Here is a 24,445-nt window from a genome sequence, read left to right as displayed (position 1 = left end):
ACATTGCGGAAAAGGAGGTGATTGCTATCCTGAGAGTCCTGGAGGTGTTTCGCACTTTGGTTGAAGGCAGCCCTAAGATCGTCGTCTACACGCGATATTCTGTGTTGAAGTGGTTGCTGACCTCGCAGTCGGCAGACGGTCGAACGGTGAAGTGGGGTCTGAAGTTGTCCCACTGGAACCTGGAGATACGCAGCGTTCAACGGGATGAAGACGGCTTGGCTGCAATTCTGCGTGCGGATATTACCCCCAGAGAACACTTGGATGAGATCGCTGAAAACCTGATCCCAGCTAAGGGGCGCGTTAAACCTCCAGGCGCGAACTCAGGAGATGGAAGCCCAAAGCGAACCCATGGGACCTCTGGAGTACCAGGCGGAACGCTGGCGACGCATCAAAGTGCACCAGGACAAAGATGGTCACCTGCTGCAACTCAAGGATTTCCTGAAAGGAGACACGACGAAGCTGTCGCACGCTCAAGCCAGGAAACTCGCGAAGGTCGCTGATGATTTCGTTTTGGATTCCAGAGAAGTCCTGTACCGCTTGAGTCGGTCTACCAGAGATCGACCCCGAGATATGGTTGACGAACTCAGACTCGTGGTGCCGAAAGCTCTGCGACCGGATATCCTGCATTACGCTCACGAAGATTTTCAGGGTGGGCACTAGGGGATCACGAGGACGGACGAGAAGCTGCGCTCTGAGCTCTACTGGCACGGCATGTACGCCGATGTGGAAGTTTTCGTCAAAGAGTGTGTGGATTGCGCCAGCGGCAAGGGGCGCCCTCAGAATCCAGGGCCTTCCCCTGGGAACATCGAACCGAGGCGCCCTTTTGAAGTTGTGTCTATGGATTTCGCGACACACTTGCCTAAGTCGGACCGTGGGAACACGTTCCTGCTGCTTTTTCAGGATGCGTTCTCAGGATTCGTCATGTGTAAACCCATGAGTTCCACCACGGCGCAAGATGTCACTGAAGTGTACGAAGAGCAGGTCCTCAGGAGATTCGGCGCGAGCTCGATGCTGAGGCACGACCAAGACCCAAGGTTCATGAGTGAGGTGTTCATGCGCTTCCGTGAACTTTTGGGTAGCAAGCAGCGAGCCACTCTGGCGTATCGCCCCCAGGCGAACGGACAACAGGAGCGGTCGGTGCAGACTGTCGTGCGCAGCATTCGAGCGTACATTGCTGAGGCGGACCAGAGTGACTGGGACGACCATGCTGAGCGCCTGGTGTTTGCCCTGAATACATCGTTCGATGCCACTCGCCTGGACACTCCGTTTTTTCTGGTGCACGGCTGGGACGCACACGGCACGGTGTCTGCAATGTTAGGACCCAGGCCCTCGAGTATCCAGGAGCACACTGCGTACGACTGGCGCAGGAAGCTACAGCGTGACTATAGTTATGCACAAGCTTGCGCCGAGGATCTTCAGAAGAAGGCCAAGCGCGCGCGCTCTGCCGAACAAACCAGGAAGTGGAGAGAGCTGTCCGAACGACTGAAGGCAGGATTCGCAGCCGGTGATGCTGTGTGGCTGTATATACCCAAAGTGCAGCCCGGGCTGAGCCGCAAACTGGCTCACATGTGGCATGGCTCCTTCAGAATTCAGGAAATCCATGACAACTTCCGCGTGAAACTCAGGGTCAAGAACACAGGATATCGCGTGAATCCCTGGGTACACGTGAGCCGTTTGAAACCCAGAGCACTATTCTCGAAGCGGCCCACTGTGGAGATCGACGTGGACGAGGATGATGACTTTGATGCGGCGCTATTGCCTGAAGACAGTTGGGAGCCCAACGCTGCGAACGATGAGTACGAAGTTGAGCGAATCCTGGATTTGCGATGGACTAAACGGACTCGGACAGCGAGACGAATTCGTGAGTACCTTGTGAAGTGGAAGGGGTATGATGAGACCGAGTGGCTGCCTGTGTCGAAGCTCAACTGTGGTGCCCTGCTCTACGAATTCAATCAAGACGCAAGAGCGCGGGCCCGTTTCCAGGCCATGCAGGCTGGAGATGATCACCCAGGATTCTAGCACTCTGGGGTGACAATGACCCAGAGTTACACGTGATATTCAGGGGAAACTCTGGGTGACACTGTGAAACTCTGGGGAAAATCGACGGAATGTGTGAATATTGGAGACGGAAAGCGTGAATGTGATTTGACTTGATTTGATTATGGAGAAGGTGATACTGCTGAGGCTTTGGCAGTGTGTGAGAAGGAAGATGAAGGCGGCGAGCTTTACAAGGACATGGAGACAGTAAACGAAGTTGGATGACCCAGAGAACAAGTCAGAAAATGATGAATTTCTGGGGAAGACATTGAAATCGAGATGAAATCCTGGGTATTATGGAGAGTTACGCTACGACATGTGAAATTCAGGTGGTTCTCGGGATTTGGAGGTGACCTTGACTCTCACGAGTGCTTGAGAGACAGCGGGTTGAGCTTGCGGATGGCCAGGGGCTTGATGTGGCGCTTGATGTTGTTCGGCACGTATTGTAGCCACTCATCGTCGTCAGCCGCCGTGTTCCATTGGACTCGAGCAGGCTCACGAATGTCCAACGTCGCTAGCTGGACGTCTAAGTCCTTGCACTTAGCTCCCCCGAGTTTCTTGGCCCTGGGATCCTCCCAAATCCAGTAGCAGCACTTGTCCGGGAACTTCCAGAGACCCGGTTCGTGCCACAACGACGGGATGAACCCAGGGGTGTTGCGCGAGCGCTCGACGAGCGTCTTGTACGCTCTGCGTAGCGCGTTTCGACGCGACTTCCGCTGAGATTCCATGGTGGCGTCTGCTTGTTCTTCAGTCGGAATAGGCACCCAGTGCCCGCGCTCCCAGATTGCCTGTGCGTGCTTGTGCATGATGTCCACGACGTCCTCCATCAGCTTGAGCGCTTTCGCGGAGAGTAGCTCTCGCTCATGGAAGTTGAACACTCGGAACCGACCCTGAAGCATAGTCTCCCAGGGTTCAGAATCCAGGACTTCTTGGTATGCCTCACGGTCCCAGCGCTCGTGAGCAACGTCGTACGAATACTTGTGGATCTCGTACTCTGGGAACCCGGGAGTCTGGCAAGACGCACTCTTGGTCGAACTTGGATATTGAACAAGAACCCCATAGATGCACCAGGAGGTCTCGTTGTTCTCAGGGTCTTCGGCCGTCATCAACTCACTTGAAGTGAGCTCCGAGCACGATTTCCGCACGAGCGTCGACGGATGCTTGGAGCGTGATGTAGCCTTGGACTCCTGAGTACCACTAGAACCCTGAGTGGCAGAAGTGTCTGTCTTGTTTCCCGTGCGACGTTTCTTCTTCGACTTCGAGTTGGAACCCTGAGGTTTCTTGCATGATTCAGAACGGGGGCGCTTAGCAGGAGGCTTGACTTCCAGGGGTTCTTCTACCCCATTGTCGTCCTCTGCGTCGTCGTCGTCCTCTGCGTCCTCGATGTCCTCCAGAGTTTCAGGGGCGACCTCCTCCTCCTCCTCTTCAGAGCTATTACTAGAGGCGCTCTCCTCAGGTTCCTGGGCGGGAGGCTGGTAGTCCGGGTCGTTCTCGATGTCGTCCATCGTGGAATCGGCGTCCTCATCAGGGTACACCATGTGGTCATCGAGGTTCCCCCAGGGTGATGGCACATCACCGCGTCGAAGGCACCTGTCCAGACGCTCGTCTGCCATTTCGTAGTAGGCTTCAGGGACATACTTGCTCCAGGGAGTCAGGTCAAGACGACGCCAGTACATCATGCTCACGAGCATCTTGATCAGCTGCGGCTGCCTGAAGTGCCCGTGAGCCGCACGGTCGCTGCCAATCCACTCCATGGCTGTGTCGTACTTGAGCCCAGCAAGAATGGCCTGACGTACGTCTGGCCGAACTTCCTTCCAGACGACACCCCCAGGGAGCATCGTGTGCGCGGCCTCCTCGGACACCACAGCCTTTTCGCCGGCGCGACGCACAGAGTCCCGGCCAGGTTGATGACTCTTGGGACGACGCTGAACCTTGTGAACCTTTGAGCTCGCGCACTTCGACTGTGTGTCTGGCGCCTTAGAGTCCCGTGATTTTCTGGAGCCTTGACCCTTCTTGGAACCCTGAGATTTCTTGGAATCCTGAGTTTTGCCCCCAGTCTTCGAACTGCTGCGAGGCTTGCTACCAGGACCCGTGAGATCCAGAATTTCAGGACGGCCGGACGATCCAGACCCTGAAGACGGAGGCATACGCGTGCTTTTCTCTGGGTACGGGGCCACCGCAGCCTTGCGCTTGTCCATGGCCGTGACGTTGATGACAGTGTCCCAGGATTCGGGAGGCTTCGAGTCCTTGATGCAGAGCTTGAAGAGGTCGCGGAGGCGCCAATTACCCGTGAAGTCTGTGTGCTCTTGAAGGAAATCGGAGAACTTCCAGGGGTCCACGGTGGCTGACTCAAGACGCGATTTCAGGATTCGCACTTGTGCCTCAGAGTCGGCAAGGCGCGCCTTGAGTTGCGCCTTCTCGGACTCCAGAGAATCAATCTCGTCTTGATACCGCGTCTTCTGCTCGCCCAGCGCGACTTTGTACTTGGACTCAGCGTCATCCACCTTGCCCAGGGCCTCTTGGACCTCCAGGAACCAGTAGTCGCACGTGAATTTCCAGGCGCGCTTCAGTTCCTTGTACTTGCGTCGCGTGTCGACTACTTCCTGAGTGGCGGTGAAACCCTGCTGAGAGTCAGCCAGAGAACGCATGTTTCGGTAGGCCCCGAGGACTCGACGCAGGTAACCGGTCATCTTGAACACGCGCTCAGCGAGCCTTGTGCTGTTGAAGTGACGCAGGAGTGAGGCCATCTCGCGTCGAATACCGATGGAATTCAGGGTATTGTCCAGTTCGAACGCTGAAAGAGGCGAACGACGTGGACACAGGACATCGATCCCAGCGTCGGCGCCACAGACTTCCTTCAACCCCTGAAGATCCTCGTCGGAGAGCTCCTCGAAGCCGACCAACGTGGTCGCGCCGCCGTAGCCTTCCATGGCGAACGCGCCCGCGCGAATGTCGTTCACGACCCCTGGGACCCCCGCGAGATACGCGTTGGTCTTGAGATTCGGCGGAGCCGGCAGTTTCCAGTGCGGGGGGCGTTTAGGGACCAGGAAGTCAGGGGGATCGACCTCCTCCTGCCGAAGCATGCCTGCGAAGATGAGTCCCCTGACGTCCTCTAGCGTAGCGTGTCGTGGTAACTTGAACTCAGGGGCGCCCTCCATGTCCACGTCAGGAGTCACGCCGCCTGCGTCTGGAGCCTTGGACTCTAAGTTCGCGTCACCAGTTTCCTGGGTTGCAGCGTCAGTCGAGGCGTTGCCATCGGCCTCGCGCATGTCCGCGTCGGAGGTCTTGCCGGTGGCGCTGGAGAAGGAGACGCGCTTGGTCACGCCCGTCTTGGTGCTGCCCGTCGAAGTGTCGCCGGACGCTGAGTTACCCGCCTGGCCGGTGCCGCCGCCTGCTGATGCGGTGCTCGCAGGGGCGTCGCCGGTGCGCTGCTGTGTCGGAGGTGGCGCGCTGCCGGGGGGCGCCGTGCCTTGAGCTGGCGCCGTCGCTTGCTTGCCGTCCGAAGTCGCGCTCTCCGCCATGTTGACGATCTGCGAAATGGCGATGTGACCGCGCATTGCCCATTGGAGTTTTTACGTTTGAAAGGAGAACCTTGAAGATAGGTCCTGACCAACCGTTTGGGAGACAGGGTGCCGCCAAAGTGAGTGAAATCCTGAGAGTCGACAGAGTGCAACGGCCGTATCGAAGTCGACGGTGGATAGACCTGTGTGTTTTTGTGGACTGGCCATGGTTCACCAGTTCGGAGCGATTTCCTCTTTGATGGACCCGGACCAGGAGGGGCGGTTGACACGAGGCGGTCCCCAGAAAATTGCCGACGATGTGTCGTCACCTCTGTGACCTGGAGTTTGTATCGGATGCTGATTGGTGGATGACTTGGATACGGCGCGGCTGTATCCGTGTGACATGGATGGCGACTGTGGGAGAGAAGTGATTTCTCGGGATGAATCCAGCGTCTGACCGCAGATGGGCCCAACTGGCTGGAAGTGTGAATCCTGGGAGTGCACGCCCATAATTTCAGAGAACATTCAGTCCAGCCGCGGACTTTCCCTTACGATGAGTGCCTAAAGTCTGGCGGAAAGTGTCTCTGGAGAATGTATCCCAGAGTACGCCTCATCTTGCTGTGGCTCAGAGTGCCCCAGAGGATCAAATTACCCTGAGAATCAACCCACTACTACCATGATCATGCGCAGGAGGCCGCTAAACCCACTAAAAGTGTGGCTTTGAGGAGATACACACGAGTCTGCACTGCAGCAGACTTGTTACCCAGAGTGCCGCACGGAAAACCTAGAGTGCCGCACGATGACCCAGAGTTCAAATCCCTGAGTGCAGGTGACCCAGAGTTCCAAAGATGATTCCCTGGGTTTGGACCATAAATCCAGACTCTCTATACTGAACTTAAGTGTTTCCCGAGCCAACACCCAAGAATCCCCACAGTTCCCCAAGATTCCTCAGAATTCCCAGGATTTCAGAAGATGACCCTGAGTGTCACCTGGTTTTCAGGGATTCGAGTCAGTTCGAAGCCAGTCTGCAATCAAAATGATGCGTGACCTTGAAGAACCGTCATGGATGCACAGACTGGATACTTTCGAGGAGTCGAGAGGGAGTCCTGTACCATACTAAACCAAGTCTAAGGACCCACAATTGGCACTTTCGACGCCGTGCGACAATGGATTCGCAAGCCGATCGCAAGATTGGACCGCTGATCCCAAGGTATACTCAAGACAAGACATTTTGACCCCAAGCATAGTGAACATAAGATATTTGCCCGAAGAAGAGAGAGTGAGAAGTAGCTGATAAAAACCAAACAGAGTTCCTTTTACCCTGTACTGCGCAAGTGACTTCGGCCAAGCCTGCCGACGGAAATCCGGAGGACCCGAGACTACGACCGCGGGACGCTAAGGGCACATCAACGGCGAAGGACAGCCGTCTGTGTGGGCTCCATCAAACTCAAGTCCAGTTAGGTGGTGACCAGCGACGGCCTTGAGCTTCCTGGGGTGATCCATCTATTCCATATCCTAGTTGGGTCACTTGCTGTGCTCGTGGTAGCCCATTTCATATTATTCCAGAGGGTATTCTGGGGTGCTAGGTAGTCGCCTCCAGGATTTTGTATTGACTGCTTGTGTGAAGGGAAGGTAACTGATAGTGATTGTATTTTCCTCCTTTATTGGAGGTGGTGCGCGTTTGTGTGAGTCTCAGGGGAGCTAGGCCCCTGAATTTCAGACTCGAGTGAGCCTAGTGTGTGTGTGTGACCCACCGTCCAAGGGTCCAAAAGAATAAGTGACGGCTAGTTGTAGTGTTTGTATACTCTGTATTTGTTGGTTTTATCGAGCTAGGAGGGCATTTGGGTAAGGTGTCTTCTGAGTTCCAAGTCCCAGAGTTGACTGAAATCCTGGACCCTGAATTCGTGATATTCTGGGTTTCAAGGGATCTGATTCTCTGGGTTTGCCTTTTGGTGTGGAGGTGCGTTCTGAAGTAGACGTGCGCTCCCGCACTTCTTCGAGGCTACATTTACAACCGGTGGAGTGCCGTTCCGTCGAAGACAAACGAGCCGACAGGGATTACACAAGGTACCCACGCCAACCAAGGAGTGTGATTCTCAGGGTTTAAAGCTTTGCGGCTGCGAATCTCTGGGTCTATCTTCTTGCGGTTGACTCTCAAGTCGATTCTCTGGGTCTACCCCTGGGGAACAGTCTTGGGCTGCGCTATACGAACCCCCCTGGGCGACAAAGGTTTCATCGGCCTCGCCTCAGCTGGTGCGCGTGCCCGGATTCGATTGTCGAGGATTTCACCGGAATCAAGTGTTGAAGAAGTGTTGAGTACCCGTCAACTTCAAGCTACCAAGATGCCTGGAGGACGAGGGGCGAAGAAGAGTGGACGCGGTGACGGAGGACGCGGTGAGGCGTCACGTCAGTCGCGTCGTGTTCAAGGTATGGAGCCTGAGGAGCATAAGGACCTGGAAATAGTCGTCCGCGACGCTCGGAAGGCGAAGAAGGCTGCTTGCGAGAGCGAGGCAGTGCAAGGTGGGGGCGTCGAGGCGTCTGCAGTCCAAGGTCAGCCTGCCGCTGGATCGCAAACTCAGGAGGAAGAAGTTTCCCCTGGGTTCCAAGGTTCGACGGAGGTGAATTCTGGGTCGCGGATTCCTGAAGTCCCAGAGGAACACACCCGCGAGGGTGGTGCTCAGGCGTCTGAGGGAGGCGCCAATGCGGTTGAGCCTCCGGAGGTGATTGACTTGGTCTCATCTTCGGACGAGTCTGTTGTGGAAGTGAAGTCGGAGCCCGTGCGAGCAAAGGAGGAGGCGAAGACTCAGAGTTCCAAGGTGAATTCTGGGTTCGCACCACCTGAACCCAGAGTTTCAGCGCCAAGTTCGCAGGCGGCACCCAGGAAGACGCCTGAAAGCGACATCCGGGAAGCTGCTGCGCCTGCTCCGGAATCGGGAGCAGCGGCGTTGGACGCCGGGAGCATGGTGCTGTACGTTCGACGTGAAGTTCGACGCTGGGAAGAGGTGAATCCTGGGAAGGTGACGCCGCCAAGTGTCGTTTATGAGTGGCCGACTCCGAAACCGGATGCCAACTCGTACTTCGCGGCCGCATACGCAACGGGAGACTACCTCAAGTGGCGTTTGTCTCTGGAGAATCAAGATGAAGCCTGGATCTCTGAGTTTCACCTCGCCCGGTGGGGCGTCGGAACTGCTCAGGACCTCATGGCGACTACGATTCCCCAGAGTATCATGACCACCCGCGAATGCGTCGCCATTCTGCAGACTCTGTTCTTCGAAGCCGGATTTGAGTTTGCCAATTTGATCCCTGGCTGGTCTTCGACGCGTGCTTCCAGGATTCCAGAAAGTCTGGTGCGCTCTGTCATGGAGGAAACCTAGAATTTCATCGCTGTGGAACTGGTCGAGTGGAGATTGGTGATAGCTGGTGTGCCTTTCAAGGTAAACTCCGAAGATCACGCCGCACCAAGCGCCCAAGAGCAAGCACCAAGACTGGACTACCACAAGGAAGATGGAGACGGTGATCTATTGATGACGGACTACGATGCGGATCTACTGAGCCGACAGTTTGTCCTGAGATTCAGAGTCACTGGACTCCGGATTTCACGGAGCCCACGAGGGTCGAGTGATGGTGAGCCACGATCCAAGCGTACTCAGCATGTACCGCCTCGGCCACAAGTCCCGTCAACGCCATCCGCGCTGTCTACACCGTCGCTGTCCTCTCTTCCAGCGTACAAGTCTTCGACTGGTGCCTCGCTTCAGAATTCCACTCCCCTGAATTCCATGTCCAATGGACGTGATTCTCTGGAGGCGGAAGCCAAGGACGCTACCCCAGGCGCGGTGCCAAGTGTCATCGGTACCTCGCGCGCTTCGGATGAGAGTACTGCCTCGGGCGTTCAAACGTCTTATGGTAGCTCTTCGTCTTCGTCGATGATGTCGCTTGGACAACGAGTTGGAGCTCTAGCGCTTGTGGCCCAGAGTGCCGGTGGCTTTGCAGCTGCCGGTGATCTTGGATTTCAGGTCACGCGGACAGTCATCCCGTCGCGTATTGTGTCAGTCGACCAAGATGACGTTTAGATGGCATCGTCGGTGCACTCTGACGCAGAGATCGCACCCAGGAAGGCCGGTCTCCCCAGGATTTCAGCCACGACTCCCGAGCCGAAACTCAGGGTTTCTGCCCCGATTGCTGGATTTGGTGGTCCAAGGGATGTCAGCGCCGATGAGCGGAGTCAACACCAGAGCTCTAAGAGCGAGGTGCGCTCTCGACGCTCGACGAAATCCAGAAAATCATCTGCGTCGAGCCGCTCGAGTGGATCCAGGAATCTTGGGTCAGTTTCGTCCGTGTCCGCGAGGTCTGGGCCCGCCCAAATCGAGCTGAACGTCTTGCGACAACAGCAGGAGTGGCAGGCCCGCATGGAACAGGAGCAACGCGAGTTTCTCGCCAGAGAACGCCTGGATGCCTTGCAGCGCGAGCGCCTCAGGGAACAACGTGACCTGGACGCGCGTCGCCAGATCCAGGAACTTACGGATCGCTTGGTCCACGCTGAGATCGCCCGAGGATCCATCTATTCCATATCCTAGTTGGGTCACTTGCTGTGCTCGTGGTAGCCCATTTCATATTATTCCAGAGGGTATTCTGGGGTGCTAGGTAGTCGCCTCCAGGATTTTGTATTGACTGCTTGTGTGAAGGGAAGGTAACTGATAGTGATTGTATTTTCCTCCTTTATTGGAGGTGGTGCGCGTTTGTGTGAGTCTCAGGGGAGCTAGGCCCCTGAATTTCAGACTCGAGTGAGCCTAGTGTGTGTGTGTGACCCACCGTCCAAGGGTCCAAAAGAATAAGTGACGGCTAGTTGTAGTGTTTGTATACTCTGTATTTGTTGGTTTTATCGAGCTAGGAGGGCATTTGGGTAAGGTGTCTTCTGAGTTCCAAGTCCCAGAGTTGACTGAAATCCTGGACCCTGAATTCGTGATATTCTGGGTTTCAAGGGATCTGATTCTCTGGGTTTGCCTTTTGGTGTGGAGGTGCGTTCTGAAGTAGACGTGCGCTCCCGCACTTCTTCGAGGCTACATTTACAACCGGTGGAGTGCCGTTCCGTCGAAGACAAACGAGCCGACAGGGATTACACAAGGTACCCACGCCAACCAAGGAGTGTGATTCTCAGAGTTTAAAGCTTTGCGGCTGCGAATCTCTGGGTCTATCTTCTTGCTGTTGACTCTCAAGTCGATTCTCTGGGTCTACCCCTGGGAAACAGTCTTGGGCTGCGCTATACGACCCCCCCCCCTGGGCGACAAAGGTTTCATCGGCCTCGCCTCACTTCCCTCAGCGTGTTACGGATAGCAGCCCTCACAGCGCGGGGGCCCAAGCTTTGAGCGCGTGGCGAAACACGCAACCTCCAGGCACCCTACCTGGAATGCATGAGTGGCTAAACAAAGGTTGGAAACTGTGGCAGAGCGTAATACGAACTCGTTGAAGCTGGCGCCAGCGTCAAAGAGGGAAATGTTCGCGGCTCAAACGAAAACATTGGATGAATTCGGGACAGTTGCGCCAATTTCTCCGGTCTACCATACACACTCAGCTCCCGCCGGTGCACATTCAAGGTGGTCTAGTTGGGGAAGTGCCACACTTTACGTACGAAGAAACCAAGCAGGCCGTAACATCATCTATGGTAGATTTGTTGAACTCGTGGGTTCCCCCACACGAAAAAACAGCAGAGCCGATGCACCTCACTGCAGACACAGTGGAGGCAGAAAGTGAACTGCCAGAGTTTATAAGAACGTGGCTATTGGACGAAATCAAAGCTGGTGGAACTCACCGTGACGCATTCTGTGGACCAGGGGATGAATGGGGTGACTTTACTTATGACGAGACTCTGCAGCAACAAGTTGATCGAATGGCAAATAAAGGCGTCGCCCCAGGATATGGAGGCATTCCACAAGAACTATGGATAGCAGCGCCCGCCAGTGTACGCGAGAGATAACGACTGATCTTCAATACAATACTGCGCACTGGGGTAGTTCCGGAAATTCTTAACCACCGCCAAATGGTCTTCCTTCCCAAGCCCTCTCACGCCACGGGAGTGTGGGAGCGCCAGGGGCTCCCGCCGTGGAGGCCGATTACCGTCCAAAGCTCACTCGCGACTCGCCTATTAACAGCAATCAGCTGCTACTTGGAGACTCGTGTTCCAAACCACCCAATGCAGCACGGGTTCCAAAGAGACAAGAATGTCCAAGATGCTGCGCTTGCGACTACACTGCTCCTCGACAGAGCCGTTCTGAGGAAGGAGCCACTATACCTGTTAAGCAAAAATTGTGAGAAATGTTACGACCGGATCCCACGTTGGGTAATGGCATACATCTACAAACGAATTGGGGTCCCAAAACTTTTATATGACATTCTGATGGGATTTCTCGGTCCTGGTGAAATTGATATTCGGACTGCGTTTGGATGGGTGTCTAGCGGGACGCGCGAATTCGGCTTAGGCCAGGGATCGGTGCTCTCCATCCGGCACATCGGCTACTACATGGATGTCTTGATGCAGCGTCAAGACCAAGGGCCTGATGCTGTAATAATTACGCACTCGCAAGGCGCGGAGCCGCATCAGATCGCTTCTACCGTATTGGTGGACGATGTCATTGATGTTGCAACGACCCGATCAGGCATTGAGCATCGAGTCGCTGTCTCAAATGTTTTTACGGGAATTCACGGAACTGGTGGGGTTTTCGGTGCTTCTAAGTCGTTTCTGCTCCAGTATACGCCCACCGAGCGTAGCGCTAGTGCCACCGTCTAGCTGCATGATGGCACTGGCCAACCGAGGGCGGTGACGATTGTAAGTCCAGCAGAGGGATTCAAGCACCTGGGTACTATCCAAAGCACCGATGACGTATGGAGCGCAACCTTCGCACCTGTGTGGAATGCGTTGAGACGCGAGGCAGACATAATAACCCATCTACAGCTAACCCATGACCAACTCCAGAATATTGTGAACCACGTGTGGCTACCTCGCGTACAGTATCGAACGCAACTAAATACTTCCCACAAGATTGCAAAGTACGTCGATATTCTAATTCGACGGGTGGCGAAGCACGTCCTTAAACTACCTCATAGCACACCTAAAGATGTGTTTCACGACGAGACACAGGGCCTTGGCCTCGCCAGCTTTGAAGACATGTGTAACGTGGCACGAGCTCAGCTAGCCATCCGAGTGATGAACTCACCCCACTTGTCAGCCTACCACTTGCTAATGGAGGCATTCTAAATGTACCAGATCCAATACGGGTTAACGTGCCACCCGCTTCAAATGCCGATGGATCCCCCCAGCCACCCCCAGCGCTCGATCCTGAGACGAGGCCGATGAAACCTTTGTCGCCCAGGGGGGGGGTCGTATAGCGCAGCCCAAGACTGTTTCCCAGGGGTAGACCCAGAGAATCGACTTGAGAGTCAACAGCAAGAAGATAGACCCAGAGATTCGCAGCCGCAAAGCTTTAAACCCTGAGAATCACACTCCTTGGTTGGCGTGGGTACCTTGTGTAATCCCTGTCGGCTCGTTTGTCTTCGACGGAACGGCACTCCACCGGTTGTAAATGTAGCCTCGAAGAAGTGCGGGAGCGCACGTCTACTTCAGAACGCACCTCCACACCAAAAGGCAAACCCAGAGAATCAGATCCCTTGAAACCCAGAATATCACGAATTCAGGGTCCAGGATTTCAGTCAACTCTGGGACTTGGAACTCAGAAGACACCTTACCCAAATGCCCTCCTAGCTCGATAAAACCAACAAATACAGAGTATACAAACACTACAACTAGCCGTCACTTATTCTTTTGGACCCTTGGACGGTGGGTCACACACACACACTAGGCTCACTCGAGTCTGAAATTCAGGGGCCTAGCTCCCCTGAGACTCACACAAACGCGCACCACCTCCAATAAAGGAGGAAAATACAATCACTATCAGTTACCTTCCCTTCACACAAGCAGTCAATACAAAATCCTGGAGGCGACTACCTAGCACCCCAGAATACCCTCTGGAATAATATGAAATGGGCTACCACGAGCACAGCAAGTGACCCAACTAGGATATGGAATAGATGGATCACCCCAGGAAGCTCAAGGCCGTCGCTGGTCACCACCTAACTGGACTTGAGTTTGATGGAGCCCACACAGACGGCTGTCCTTCGCCGTTGATGTGCCCTTAGCGTCCCGCGGTCGTAGTCTCGGGTCCTCCGGATTTCCGTCGGCAGGCTTGGCCGAAGTCACTTGCGCAGTACAGGGTAAAAGGAACTCTGTTTGGTTTTTATCAGCTACTTCTCTCTCTCTCTTCTTCGGGCAAATATCTTATGTTCACTATGCTTGGGGTCAAAATGTCTTGTCTTGAGTATACCTTGGGATCAGCGGTCCAATCTTGCGATCGGCTTGCGAATCCATTGTCGCACGGCGTCGAAAGTGCCAATTGTGGGTCCTTAGACTTGGTTTAGTATGGTACAGGACTCCCTCTCGACTCCTCGAAAGTATCCAGTCTGTGCATCCATGACGGTTCTTCAAGGTCACGCATCATTTTGATTGCAGACTGGCTTCGAACTGACTCGAATCCCTGAAAACCAGGTGACACTCAGGGTCATCTTCTGAAATCCTGGGAATTCTGAGGAATCTTGGGGAACTGTGGGGATTCTTGGGTGTTGGCTCGGGAAACACTTAAGTTCAGTATAGAGAGTCTGGATTTATGGTCCAAACCCAGGGAATCATCTTTGGAACTCTGGGTCACCTGCACTCAGGGATTTGAACTCTGGGTCATCGTGCGGCACTCTAGGTTTTCCGTGCGGCACTCTGGGTAACAAGTCTGCTGCAGTGCAGACTCGTGTGTATCTCCTCAAAACCACACTTTTAGTGGGTTTAGTGGCCTCCTGCGCATGATCATGGTAGTAGTGGGTTGATTCTCAGGGTAATTTGATCCTCTGGGGCACTCTGAGCCACAGCAAGATGAGGCGTACTCTGGGATACATTCTCCAGAGACACTTTCTGCCAGACTTTAGGCACTCATCGTAAGGGAAAGTCCGCGGCTGGACTGAATGTTTTCTGAAATTATGGGCGTGCACTCCCAGGATTCACACTTCCAGCCAGTTGGGCCCATCTGCGGTCAGACGCTGGATTCATCCCGAGAAATCACTTCTCTCCCACAGTCGCCATCCATGTCACACGGGTACAGCCGCGCCGTATCCAAGTCATCCACCAATCAGCATCCGATATAAACTCCAGGTCACAGAGGTGACGGCACATCGTCGGCAATTTTCTGGGGATCGCCCTGGTCAATCCACCAAACTATCCGCGCGGTGGTCGCAGTTGGAACGAAGGTGGATGTTACTTGGGAGAACCCCCAAGCCTGTACGACTAATCGACCAAACGATCGGCCAATTTGGAACGAGTTGACAGAAGATCTCCGAGCACGGCTACTTCGCTACAACCTCAAGTACCCCCACAAAGTGCGCTATGTTGGAGATATCGCCAACACATCTGGTACGCGGCTAGAGCAACCGACCTCGTTACAACGAAAATTCCGCTGGTCGCGCCAGCAAGTTGGCGATTACAAGGCGATAGAGGATGACATCAAAGCCGTACTGTGCCAGAACCCTACCAGAGAGCTGATAACGCCGGTCGGACGAATCCCAGTAGACACAAGTTATCTACAGATTCATACGATGGACGTAGGCCCTGGTCAGTTTTTCATTGCGAACGAATTTGATATCACGGGCGAGGTATTGGAAATGCGCGGTTATGAACTTGGAAAACGCGTTGACGATATAGTAAGCGACAACCCCCATGGTCATGGCCTAGACATCAATGTTCAGTGGTGGCAGGAGACGCGCCCCAACAGCGGTGTGTGGAAACCACGCCCAGGTGAAATTGGATCGGAACTAGCCAATATATGCGTACCAGTAGAAGTGGTGTATCTTCGTCGACGCGGAGGTAGGTCGGCCAAAGACCGAGTGATTATCTGGAGTGATACATCTATTGGAGGCGTTACTGGTGTAATGAGCAGAGATTTAATCAGGGAAGCATTTAATCGATCGTCGCGAAACTATGACGAAGTCATGGCAAGAGGAGAGCTCCAACCTCCCGGCCGAGCGTGTAGCTAGTGCAATCGGCGCCAAGGTGCCGTAGTGTGCGCGGTGTGTCTGGAGTGGCATCATGTAAACTGCAAGACGTGTACCACCCGCCCGGTACGAACTGATCGTCGACCGTGGGTGCATTGGTGTGGTATCGGAAAATGGATATTACCGGAGCGATTGCCCGTCGCCCAAGAATCAAGGTACAATCAAGGAGTAGCCAAGTGCGAGATGGAAGTGGCTGCTTTGGTTAAGCTGACGACATTATCCTCGTTGGAGTGGCAGATAGTGGCAGAAGCTTCGTCGGGTCCTAATACAACCCCGAACGAGGCTTCATGGTACCCACTTTTAGGTACAGATGCATTTAGTTACGTACTTCGGCCGCACTTATTAGTGTAGCCGCGGTCGTCATTTGATGTGTCCGGAATCGCCTTATTGCGATCGTTCACACTAGATATTTGTATAGGACATAGGACTCATCATAGGATGACCAGAACGAGGCCCCCAGGGCCTCAGAAAACTCAGTAATAGAAAGACAGTCTTCCCCCAAAGCCAACAAGGGTCAAGTCCGACTTCGGTAAGTGTAGCTAGCTTATTGTAGTGCCTGGACACGCTCGGCTGCGTGTGGATGCCTGTCGGGGAGCTTATCGTGCATTGACCGAGAGTTTCCTTGGTAGCGCCAAGAGTTGGCGTGGCCGGAGAGGCAGGAACGGTATTAGAGTATCGTTCGGTATATATTTGTGGGATTAGAGTGTCCCTGAGTGTATTAGTCTACCTACCGAGGTTTTACCTTGGTCCCCCTGTATAAGGCCTAACACGCCGGTACCCTTCCTTTCTGAGGGACTGCAGTGGGGTTGCGCGAAAGCGCTACATAGTATCCTAGCCTAAGCTCGTGGCTAGTGGTACAGGTTTTTGGGTTGACCGAAGACAACCTAAGGTGCACAGAGGCGCTTGCAACCGACCCGGTGTAAGGGATCGTTCCTGGTCTTCAGGTTTTGATCTAATAAGCGCTTACCTTTGCGGGTTAGCGTGTTGTTGGTGTCTCTAATACCTTTTGGTAGAGGAGAATTTTAATGGTATTACCACACCACAACTGGTGCCGCGACCCGGGATTGGTGCGACCTTCGGTGTGTCTGGGTTGTTGTAGGTCTTACCCCAACGAGCAAAGAGGAGAAGAAGAAGAGAAGAGAAGAGAAGACAAGACAAGACAAGACAAGACAAGAAGAAGAAGAAGACGTGTGAAGATGGCGAAAGGAGTCAAGTCAGCGGTACCAGCGACGCCGGTGAAGTCGAGTGGAACGCGCAACGAGGCTTCGATGCTCTCCGGGAGTTCGTTCTCGGCCCCAGCGACGGATCGGATGTAGTCGATCGACGAGCGCTCGGTGAGCTACGACACGGCGATTGATTCCTCGGACGCCAAGGAAGATGAGGAAGACGATGACTGGGATGTCAGGACTGTGACGTCCGAGACTTCGGAAGCTGCGGTTGTGTCGGCGGGCCGCAGTGGAGGATCGAGGTCGATCACCCGCGACCTCTCCGAAACGTTCAACGACATGCCGGGCCCCGAGCCCGCCTATGACGCGGATGACGGTGCGACCGAGGGTTTCAGAGCCTCGGTGACGATAGGAGGGGCAACCTCCAAGACTGTTGGCACTCGTCCTCCCCTCAACGGCGATACCCCGGCGGCCAACAAGGATCTAGGCCGATGCCTGGAGCTGATGAAGACCAAGAGCGAGTGGATGCAGTTGTTCTCACCGAAGCAGGTCCGCCAGGCCATCTGGATGGACCTCGGAGGGGCTTTGGCAACACCGATCAACTCAACGAGCACTCGGCAGGTCGCTCAGAACACTGTGGGCCTCCTGCGGGCGATGGGGTGCGAACCTCAGATCCTCCCGACCGAAGCTGCTCTTGCGAGCTGGACGCCAACCACCGCCGCCAAGGCTCTTACCAAGTGGAGGAAGAAGTTACGTGAGGCCTTTGGGGTGGCAGACCGAGGCTCAACGAAGCTTCGTTCGGCCCCGGGAGCGGTTGACCCCTCCAAGGTCCCGCTACCAGCGACCCCTCGGAAGGCAGCCACGGATGACGGAGTCTTCGCAGTCAAGGGCGAGGCTTCGCCGTACATGCAAGACTCGCACATGGTAACTCCACGATCTACGGAACGTAGTGAACGTCTGGCTAGGGAGAACGAAGCTTCATTCGCCACGCCTGGCACGCGCTGAGCGACCGGTCGTCGGTCCGGCCGACGTTACGACCTCCAAGATGATTCGTCGGACAGCGACGACGACCTCGGGCCCGACTACTACGAAGGGGACCTACCGAGCGAATGGGCACGTCAGGTGCGCGAGCTAAGCGCGACCTACAACCAGAGATCAACCCCAAAGCTCGAAATCGCCACGCATTTGCCTCTCGCCAACATCAAGCCGTTCTACGGAACGCGCGACAAGAGCGAGCACTCCATGCAGTGGCTCCGAACGTTCATCTATGAGATGAAGGGAACGCATGCACCACCCAACGAGTGGTGTATGCCGTTCGAACTTAAGCTCAGGGATGGAGCCCTGCACTGGTGTCGCCAGCTCCCACGCAAGACAAGACGCACGTGGAAGTTGCTGAGCGAGGCGTTCATCAAGTACTATTGCTCGAAGTTTTCCCAGTCTGCGAAGGCTCGGTACTACTCGGCCAAGCGGGAAGACAAGGAACACGTTTGTGACTACCTCAACCGGCTTAACGGCTACGCTCGCAACGCCGGTGTGCAATTTGAAAACGGTGGTCGTGACGCGAAGGACCACGTGGACCACTTCTTGGTCACGTGTGACGACCGAAACTTAGAAGACCGTCTGTGCCACGTCCAGGTCAAGAGCATCCATGACCTCGAAGACATGATCAACGACATCCTGCGTCACCGTGACCGCAAATCTAACCGAGAATCGTCATTCCGCCGCTCTCGGAGTCAAGATGATGGACGTCGACGCGATGCGAGGTCGAACGAGGATTCTCGTGGTGGCTACCGCCGCGAACGACGCTACCACGACGAAGGCCGTCGCGAACGACGTCGCCGTGACCGACGCGATGGATCGCCGTACCAGTTCCGAGTCACTTTGGTTGACGCGCTGGCCGATGTGATGGCGGAATGGAACGTCGGAGGCTCGGTCGGTGCACGCAACGAGGCTCCATACGCCCCCCCCCCCGACGTGATGCTGAGGCGAACGAGGATTACTTCGAGGATGAGCACCAATACTCGGACGACCAACGCTCGGACGAGGATTCAGACGCTAATTACGACTCGGATGGGTCTACCGGACATGTCGCTGCTGCTAACGATGCTGAGCGCAGGGCCGCAGCCGAAGGAACGTTCGCTCGGTCTGATAACCGACGCTTCAGGAACGGAGGAGGCCCGTCCAACCGTGAACGAGATGGTCGACGCCAGTATGGGCCGTGTGCCGCGTGCGGAAGCCCGTCCCACTCGGTGCACTTCTGCTACCGGCTATGCAAACTGTGCAAACAGGTGCACGACGCTGGGACGTGTGAAGCGCTCCACGAGCTCACCAAGCTCCTGAAGTCCAAGGTCGACAAGAAGGATCTGTCGCCAGAGCTGCAAAGCCTGGTGTATGGAAGCCATTTAAACTAGGCAGCCCGCCAACTGAAACTGGGTTGGTCCCAATCGGGCTGCCACAGTTAGCTGAGCCTGCTGTTGATGCGGACTATCTGTTCGCGTTCGCAGGCGAAAGCAAACGGCCGGACGACCTGAAGAACAATGAACGTGTGAAACCGACGGAAAATGGAGAGAACCGGGACGCAAGTCTCGTTGCGATTGGTATTGATGAAGATGATGATGATGAACGTGATGGACACCCGACCGAGGCTTTGATCACAAGTCTAGCCCAGATAAGGGGGCCACCTCGGAACCTCGTTCGGGCGGTGAAATTACTGCCCGGTGAGACCAACGATACGACAAGAGGAAGCGAATGAGGGCTTTGGTCAATGACGCAGTGACGACGCGCGAACGAGGATACTCCTTGACACTGGAGCGAATGTTAGCGTGATTTCTGCCAGCTTCGCCAAGCGGCTACGTGTGCGAGAAGTCCGGGACCACGGACGAAGTCTCGAAGTCCGCGGCATCAACCCAGGGGTGATCGAGACCCGGCGACGGGCGCTCGTCAAGATCACCCTCGGGTGGGAGCAGGTCTACGAATTTGAAATGTTGATAATGGATCACAGTGCCGGGGTGGATGTGGTCCTTGGGATGGACTTCATGATCCCGGCTGGAATCCGGCTGGATCTATTTCATGGCACCGCACGCCTTCCGGACGAGGTCATGGTACCACTACTAAAGTCGCAGAGTGCTGAAGATGACGAACCTTACGGCACGCAGCCTTCGTGTGGGCCGATCGAGGATTTATACGTACCCGGTCGCGAGTGGCGAGAGTTTCGACTGCCGCGCCAGCGTCTACCTCGTTCGGAGTACGATGTGTGGGTACGACGCACGGGCAAGCTCGTGCCGACCGTGACGAGGTTTCGACGGGGGCAGCCGACGTGGATACGGCTCACCAATATTACGACCACAGCGGCACAGTGCGCCAAGCATGACTCCGTGGTGCTGTGGGTACCGCATGGTGAACTACCGCGAGAGACCGGCTACGCGAGGTTGGACTCTAACAAGTACAAAGAGTGGCAGGTGTTGGCCTATTTAACGAGTCGTGATGAGACTCTGCAAGGACGAGAATGTCGTCTCTACGAGCAATGGTTGGCTGAACAGCCGCCTGCGGTCGAGCGCCGAACTTACCCGACGCCGCGAAAGATCCTGCCGAGGCCACCGGATGCACCGCCATGGCCAGAAGGCCGTCAACAAGCTCCGTTGGATGATGAGTACTCGTCACCCGATGTACATGGCTACGACGACGACCCCAGGGTCAGTGAAGGCTCGGTCGATGTCGCTCGAGCTGATACAACCGATGTGGATCGTGCTGGTGGGTCGAACGATGGTTCGGACGACGAGGCCAGCGCGTCGTATGACTCGGACGTACCCGGAGACTCGCCGCCTAGCCGAGTGGGTTGCCTGCCCGTGAATCCGAACAGTGGTGCTGAATCCACCGGCCAGGGAGCGACATACGCCTCGGTTGAGGCATCGGAAGCCAGTGATGAGCTGAGTGATGGTGACAGCGTGACGAACGACGGTTCGGAGGATGACCGCGACGTGGTAGCAGTGGCCGAGACAACTACATGGGACGTCCTGCCAACAGGGACCGCTGTGTCCAGCCTGGAGCAAGGAGAAACGCTGGCTGCGGTGTGTAGTAGCGAAGTCGACTGGGGTGAACACGACCCAGGGCCTAACGACGTTCCTACTGAAGCCGGAGCGTCCACCGCTGACGCCGACTCTGAATTCCATGATTCGGATGTAAGTGCGATCGATGACCCCGAGCAGCTACTGGAGGCGACCTATATCTCGGTCATGCATGCCATGGTTGCAGAAGGGTCTGGCGAAGGTGATGACACCGTGAACGATGTTTCAGGGCATGTCGCAAACAAGATTAATCTCACCGAGAACGCGCTGGAGTGTCTACCAACACCTCGACTGAAGCCTACCACACGGATTTGGCCCTACATGGAACGAGGTAAACCAAGACACGAGTGCTGATTCTCGGTGGCGGGCTGGCCGAGTTTTCGAAGTGGAACGGACTTGAGATTATGAACCTGTGCGCAGCCGAACATCGTTCGTTTTGGTAGTGACATGTACGCGTTGCGAGGGCAGCATGATTTGTTTGCACGTGGCCCAAGTCGCGGACGAGGACTAGTTGCATACGTTAACGACGATTGACCTGCTCGCGTGGGTAACCCAGCTCGCGACGACAGACGAAAGAAGCTACTGGAGATGATGATTGAACTGCCTGCGAGGGCTATCCAGCTCGCAGTGACAGACGAAGGAAATTACTGGAATTTGCATATTACATGTGATGTGAACGAATCACGATGGAGTGTCATGTCAGAATGCCTCGGTCAGCACCTCAGCAGATGAAACGAAGAAGGATGAAGCTCAACAGAGGGTAACCGAGGCTTCGGACGCCGATATTAACGTGGAAAAAGTTCGCGCCCGTGCGCCGGACCTCGGCTTGCGACGAAGTATGGATTTGATGATGAAGAGGAGATACGAGTGGATCTGGGACAGCTACGACCGACATGTAAGTCTCGTTCAAGACAGCGGTACATGCTGTAGCCTGCGCGAAAACTGTGGGAACCCTCAACGAGAATTGGTGCGACACGATTGCAACACGGCGAGTCGTCGGGTGGAGGCTGGGGCACCCAGACTTTACGTTACGACCACCGAGTATTTGCTGTAAGAGCACCACGAACCACGGTCATCACTGGTACGGTTTCTCGCGCCAAATAGGAAGAAGCTGAAGGCGCCACCGATGTTTCTGGTGCGGTGGTTCCCGAGCCGCAGACAGCCCGAATTGGTTACGACCACCGGAAAGTCCGGATGGAACTGTGGAAAGAAGGCAGCGAAGTCACGGTCGACACAGCTACACTATCTCCGAGTGATAACGAAGCAAGTCAAGGTGGTACCGACGTTGGCGGTGCAGCGATTCGTGATCTTCAGGCTGGGGCAACCATACCTGCTTCCTTTACGACCACCGAAGTTCCGACGTAGGGATGGTGTGAGGCAGGACGAGTCATAGCACGTTCCCTGACTACTGCACTTGACGTTGAACCCTCGGACGACGCAGAACTAGCTACTGCAGATGCCGGTGATGCCGAGAAGTATGCGACCGAGGTGTGTCGAGCGGCGGTCCGCAGCATGTCGATGGAACGTCGGACCATACGACCACCGGAACTCCGATTGTTTTGCATTGCGGCCAGAAGTGTGGCAGGGCATGTCGCTCAGTTTGAGCCCCAGGTGATGCAGCACTATCAAAAGCAGACGCCAATGCTGTCGAGGAGACTGAGCCAAGGCAGGCCAGGGGCAGTCAGCGGGATGGCGATCAAGCGACCAACGTCGGACCATACGACCACCGGAATTCCGGTTGGATGGGCTTCCGCTTAGAGTGTGGCCGGCTACAGTACGTCGTTCCGATTACGTTTACTCGCTAGAGAAGCCGCCAGTGAAGCTGATGAGAAAGGAATCACGATGCGAAGAGCAGCCGTCAGCTTGATGTCGATGAAACGACCAACGTCGGATCATCCGACCACCGGAATGGATCTGGCAGGATTCCTACTGCGCGCCCCGTAGCGGCTCCGAGCGTCATCAAACTCTCGCTGGTCCCAGCAGAAGATGCAATATCACCGGAGGAACCTTGTGGTGTGTCGACCGACGCTTCAGCAGCGACGGAAGGTACTGGAGACGCGGTCACAGGTGCCGTTTGTGCCGGTACCGTATTATCAGCGTCAACAGGAGCGCCGGTGGGTAATGAAAGATCTTGCGGCCCTAGCCAGCGTTGCAAAGTGTCGGTGACTACATTGACAGCACCCTGGGATGCTGGAGAACAAGCTGGCGTCATTAACGAGGATCCAACTGATGGCGAAGAGCAGCAAGAACGTCGAGCGTATCGGACCAGAACACTGAAGGTCCAGGAGAGCGGCGGTCCCAGCGGTCAGGCGCAAGCGCGATGAATGAACAATGGAGTTTACGGACGAGAGGCGCCTAGACGCTCACCTGTTGTGGAGGCTCGTGTCCAAGCGGGGAAGTTGTGGTATCGGAAAATGGAGATTACCGGAGCGATTGCCCGTCGCCCAAGAATCAAGGTACAATCAAGGAGCAGCCAAGTGCGAGATGGAAGTGGCTGCTTTGGTTAAGCTGACGACATTATCCTCGTTGGAGTGGCAGATAGTGGCAGAAGCTTCGTCGGGTCCTAATACAACCCCGAACGAGGCTTCATGGTACCCACTTTTAGGTACAGATGCATTTAGTTACGTACTTCGGCCGCACTTATTAGTGTAGCCGCGGTCGTCATTTGATGTGTCCGGAATCGCCTTATTGCGATCGTTCACACTAGATATTTGTATAGGACATAGGACTCATCATAGGATGACCAGAACGAGGCCCCCAGGGCCTCAGAAAACTCAGTAATAGAAAGACAGTCTTCCCCCAAAGCCAACAAGGGTCAAGTCCGACTTCGGTAAGTGTAGCTAGCTTATTGTAGTGCCTGGACACGCTCGGCTGCGTGTGGATGCCTGTCGGGGAGCTTATCGTGCATTGACCGAGAGTTTCCTTGGTAGCGCCAAGAGTTGGCGTGGCCGGAGAGGCAGGAACGGTATTAGAGTATCGTTCGGTATATATTTGTGGGATTAGAGTGTCCCTGAGTGTATTAGTCTACCTACCGAGGTTTTACCTTGGTCCCCCTGTATAAGGCCTAACACGCCGGTACCCTTCCTTTCTGAGGGACTGCAGTGGGGTTGCGCGAAAGCGCTACATAGTATCCTAGCCTAAGCTCGTGGCTAGTGGTACAGGTTTTTGGGTTGACCGAAGACAACCTAAGGTGCACAGAGGCGCTTGCAACCGACCCGGTGTAAGGGATCGTTCCTGGTCTTCAGGTTTTGATCTAATAAGCGCTTACCTTTGCGGGTTAGCGTGTTGTTGGTGTCTCTAATACCTTTTGGTAGAGGAGAATTTTAGTGGTATTACCACACCACATTGGGAAGAATTCCGCAACTGTGAAAATTGTATTGCAGCAGGAGATTGGAGTGTATGTCATGGGGGGACACCAAGGGCCACCGGTGGATGGGGACTTCGTACAGGAACTGTCCGCAAAATTGGCAGAATTGCGGTGCACTGGGCGGATATGACATCGACCCGATGCGAGTGCCACGCCCTCATTGCTGGGTTG

At 55.1% G+C, this 24,445-nt stretch overlaps 3 protein-coding genes across 3 annotated transcripts; all 3 read left to right on the top strand.

Annotated features, from left to right (window-relative positions):
* Positions 1-7,879: 7,879 nt before the first annotated feature.
* PHYSODRAFT_484724 (hypothetical protein) lies at positions 7,880-8,911 on the top strand (the record flags this gene model as incomplete). Its single annotated transcript, XM_009521284.1, has 1 exon — positions 7,880-8,911. The coding sequence occupies one exon, from the start codon at positions 7,880-7,882 to the stop codon at positions 8,909-8,911; it is 1,032 nt and encodes a 343-aa protein (XP_009519579.1).
* Positions 8,912-11,571: 2,660 nt separating this feature from the next.
* On the top strand, positions 11,572-12,318 carry PHYSODRAFT_296426 (hypothetical protein; the record flags this gene model as incomplete). The annotated part of the gene is made up of 1 exon (XM_009521283.1): positions 11,572-12,318. One exon carries the CDS (start codon positions 11,572-11,574, stop codon positions 12,316-12,318), a length of 747 nt encoding a protein of 248 aa, XP_009519578.1.
* A 4,555-nt stretch (positions 12,319-16,873) lies between these two features.
* Positions 16,874-21,025, top strand: PHYSODRAFT_260223 (hypothetical protein; the record flags this gene model as incomplete). The annotated part of the gene is made up of 7 exons (XM_009521282.1): positions 16,874-16,912; positions 16,994-17,789; positions 17,889-18,775; positions 18,838-19,230; positions 19,302-19,560; positions 19,655-20,910; positions 20,951-21,025. The coding sequence occupies 7 exons, from the start codon at positions 16,874-16,876 to the stop codon at positions 21,023-21,025; spliced, it is 3,705 nt and encodes a 1,234-aa protein (XP_009519577.1).
* Between the last annotated feature and the right edge of the window lie 3,420 nt (positions 21,026-24,445).

This window comes from Phytophthora sojae (genome assembly GCF_000149755.1).
Source record: "Phytophthora sojae unplaced genomic scaffold PHYSOscaffold_2, whole genome shotgun sequence".
NCBI lineage: Eukaryota > Oomycota > Peronosporomycetes > Peronosporales > Peronosporaceae > Phytophthora > Phytophthora sojae.
This window is presented reverse-complemented; position numbering and strand designations above follow the sequence as displayed.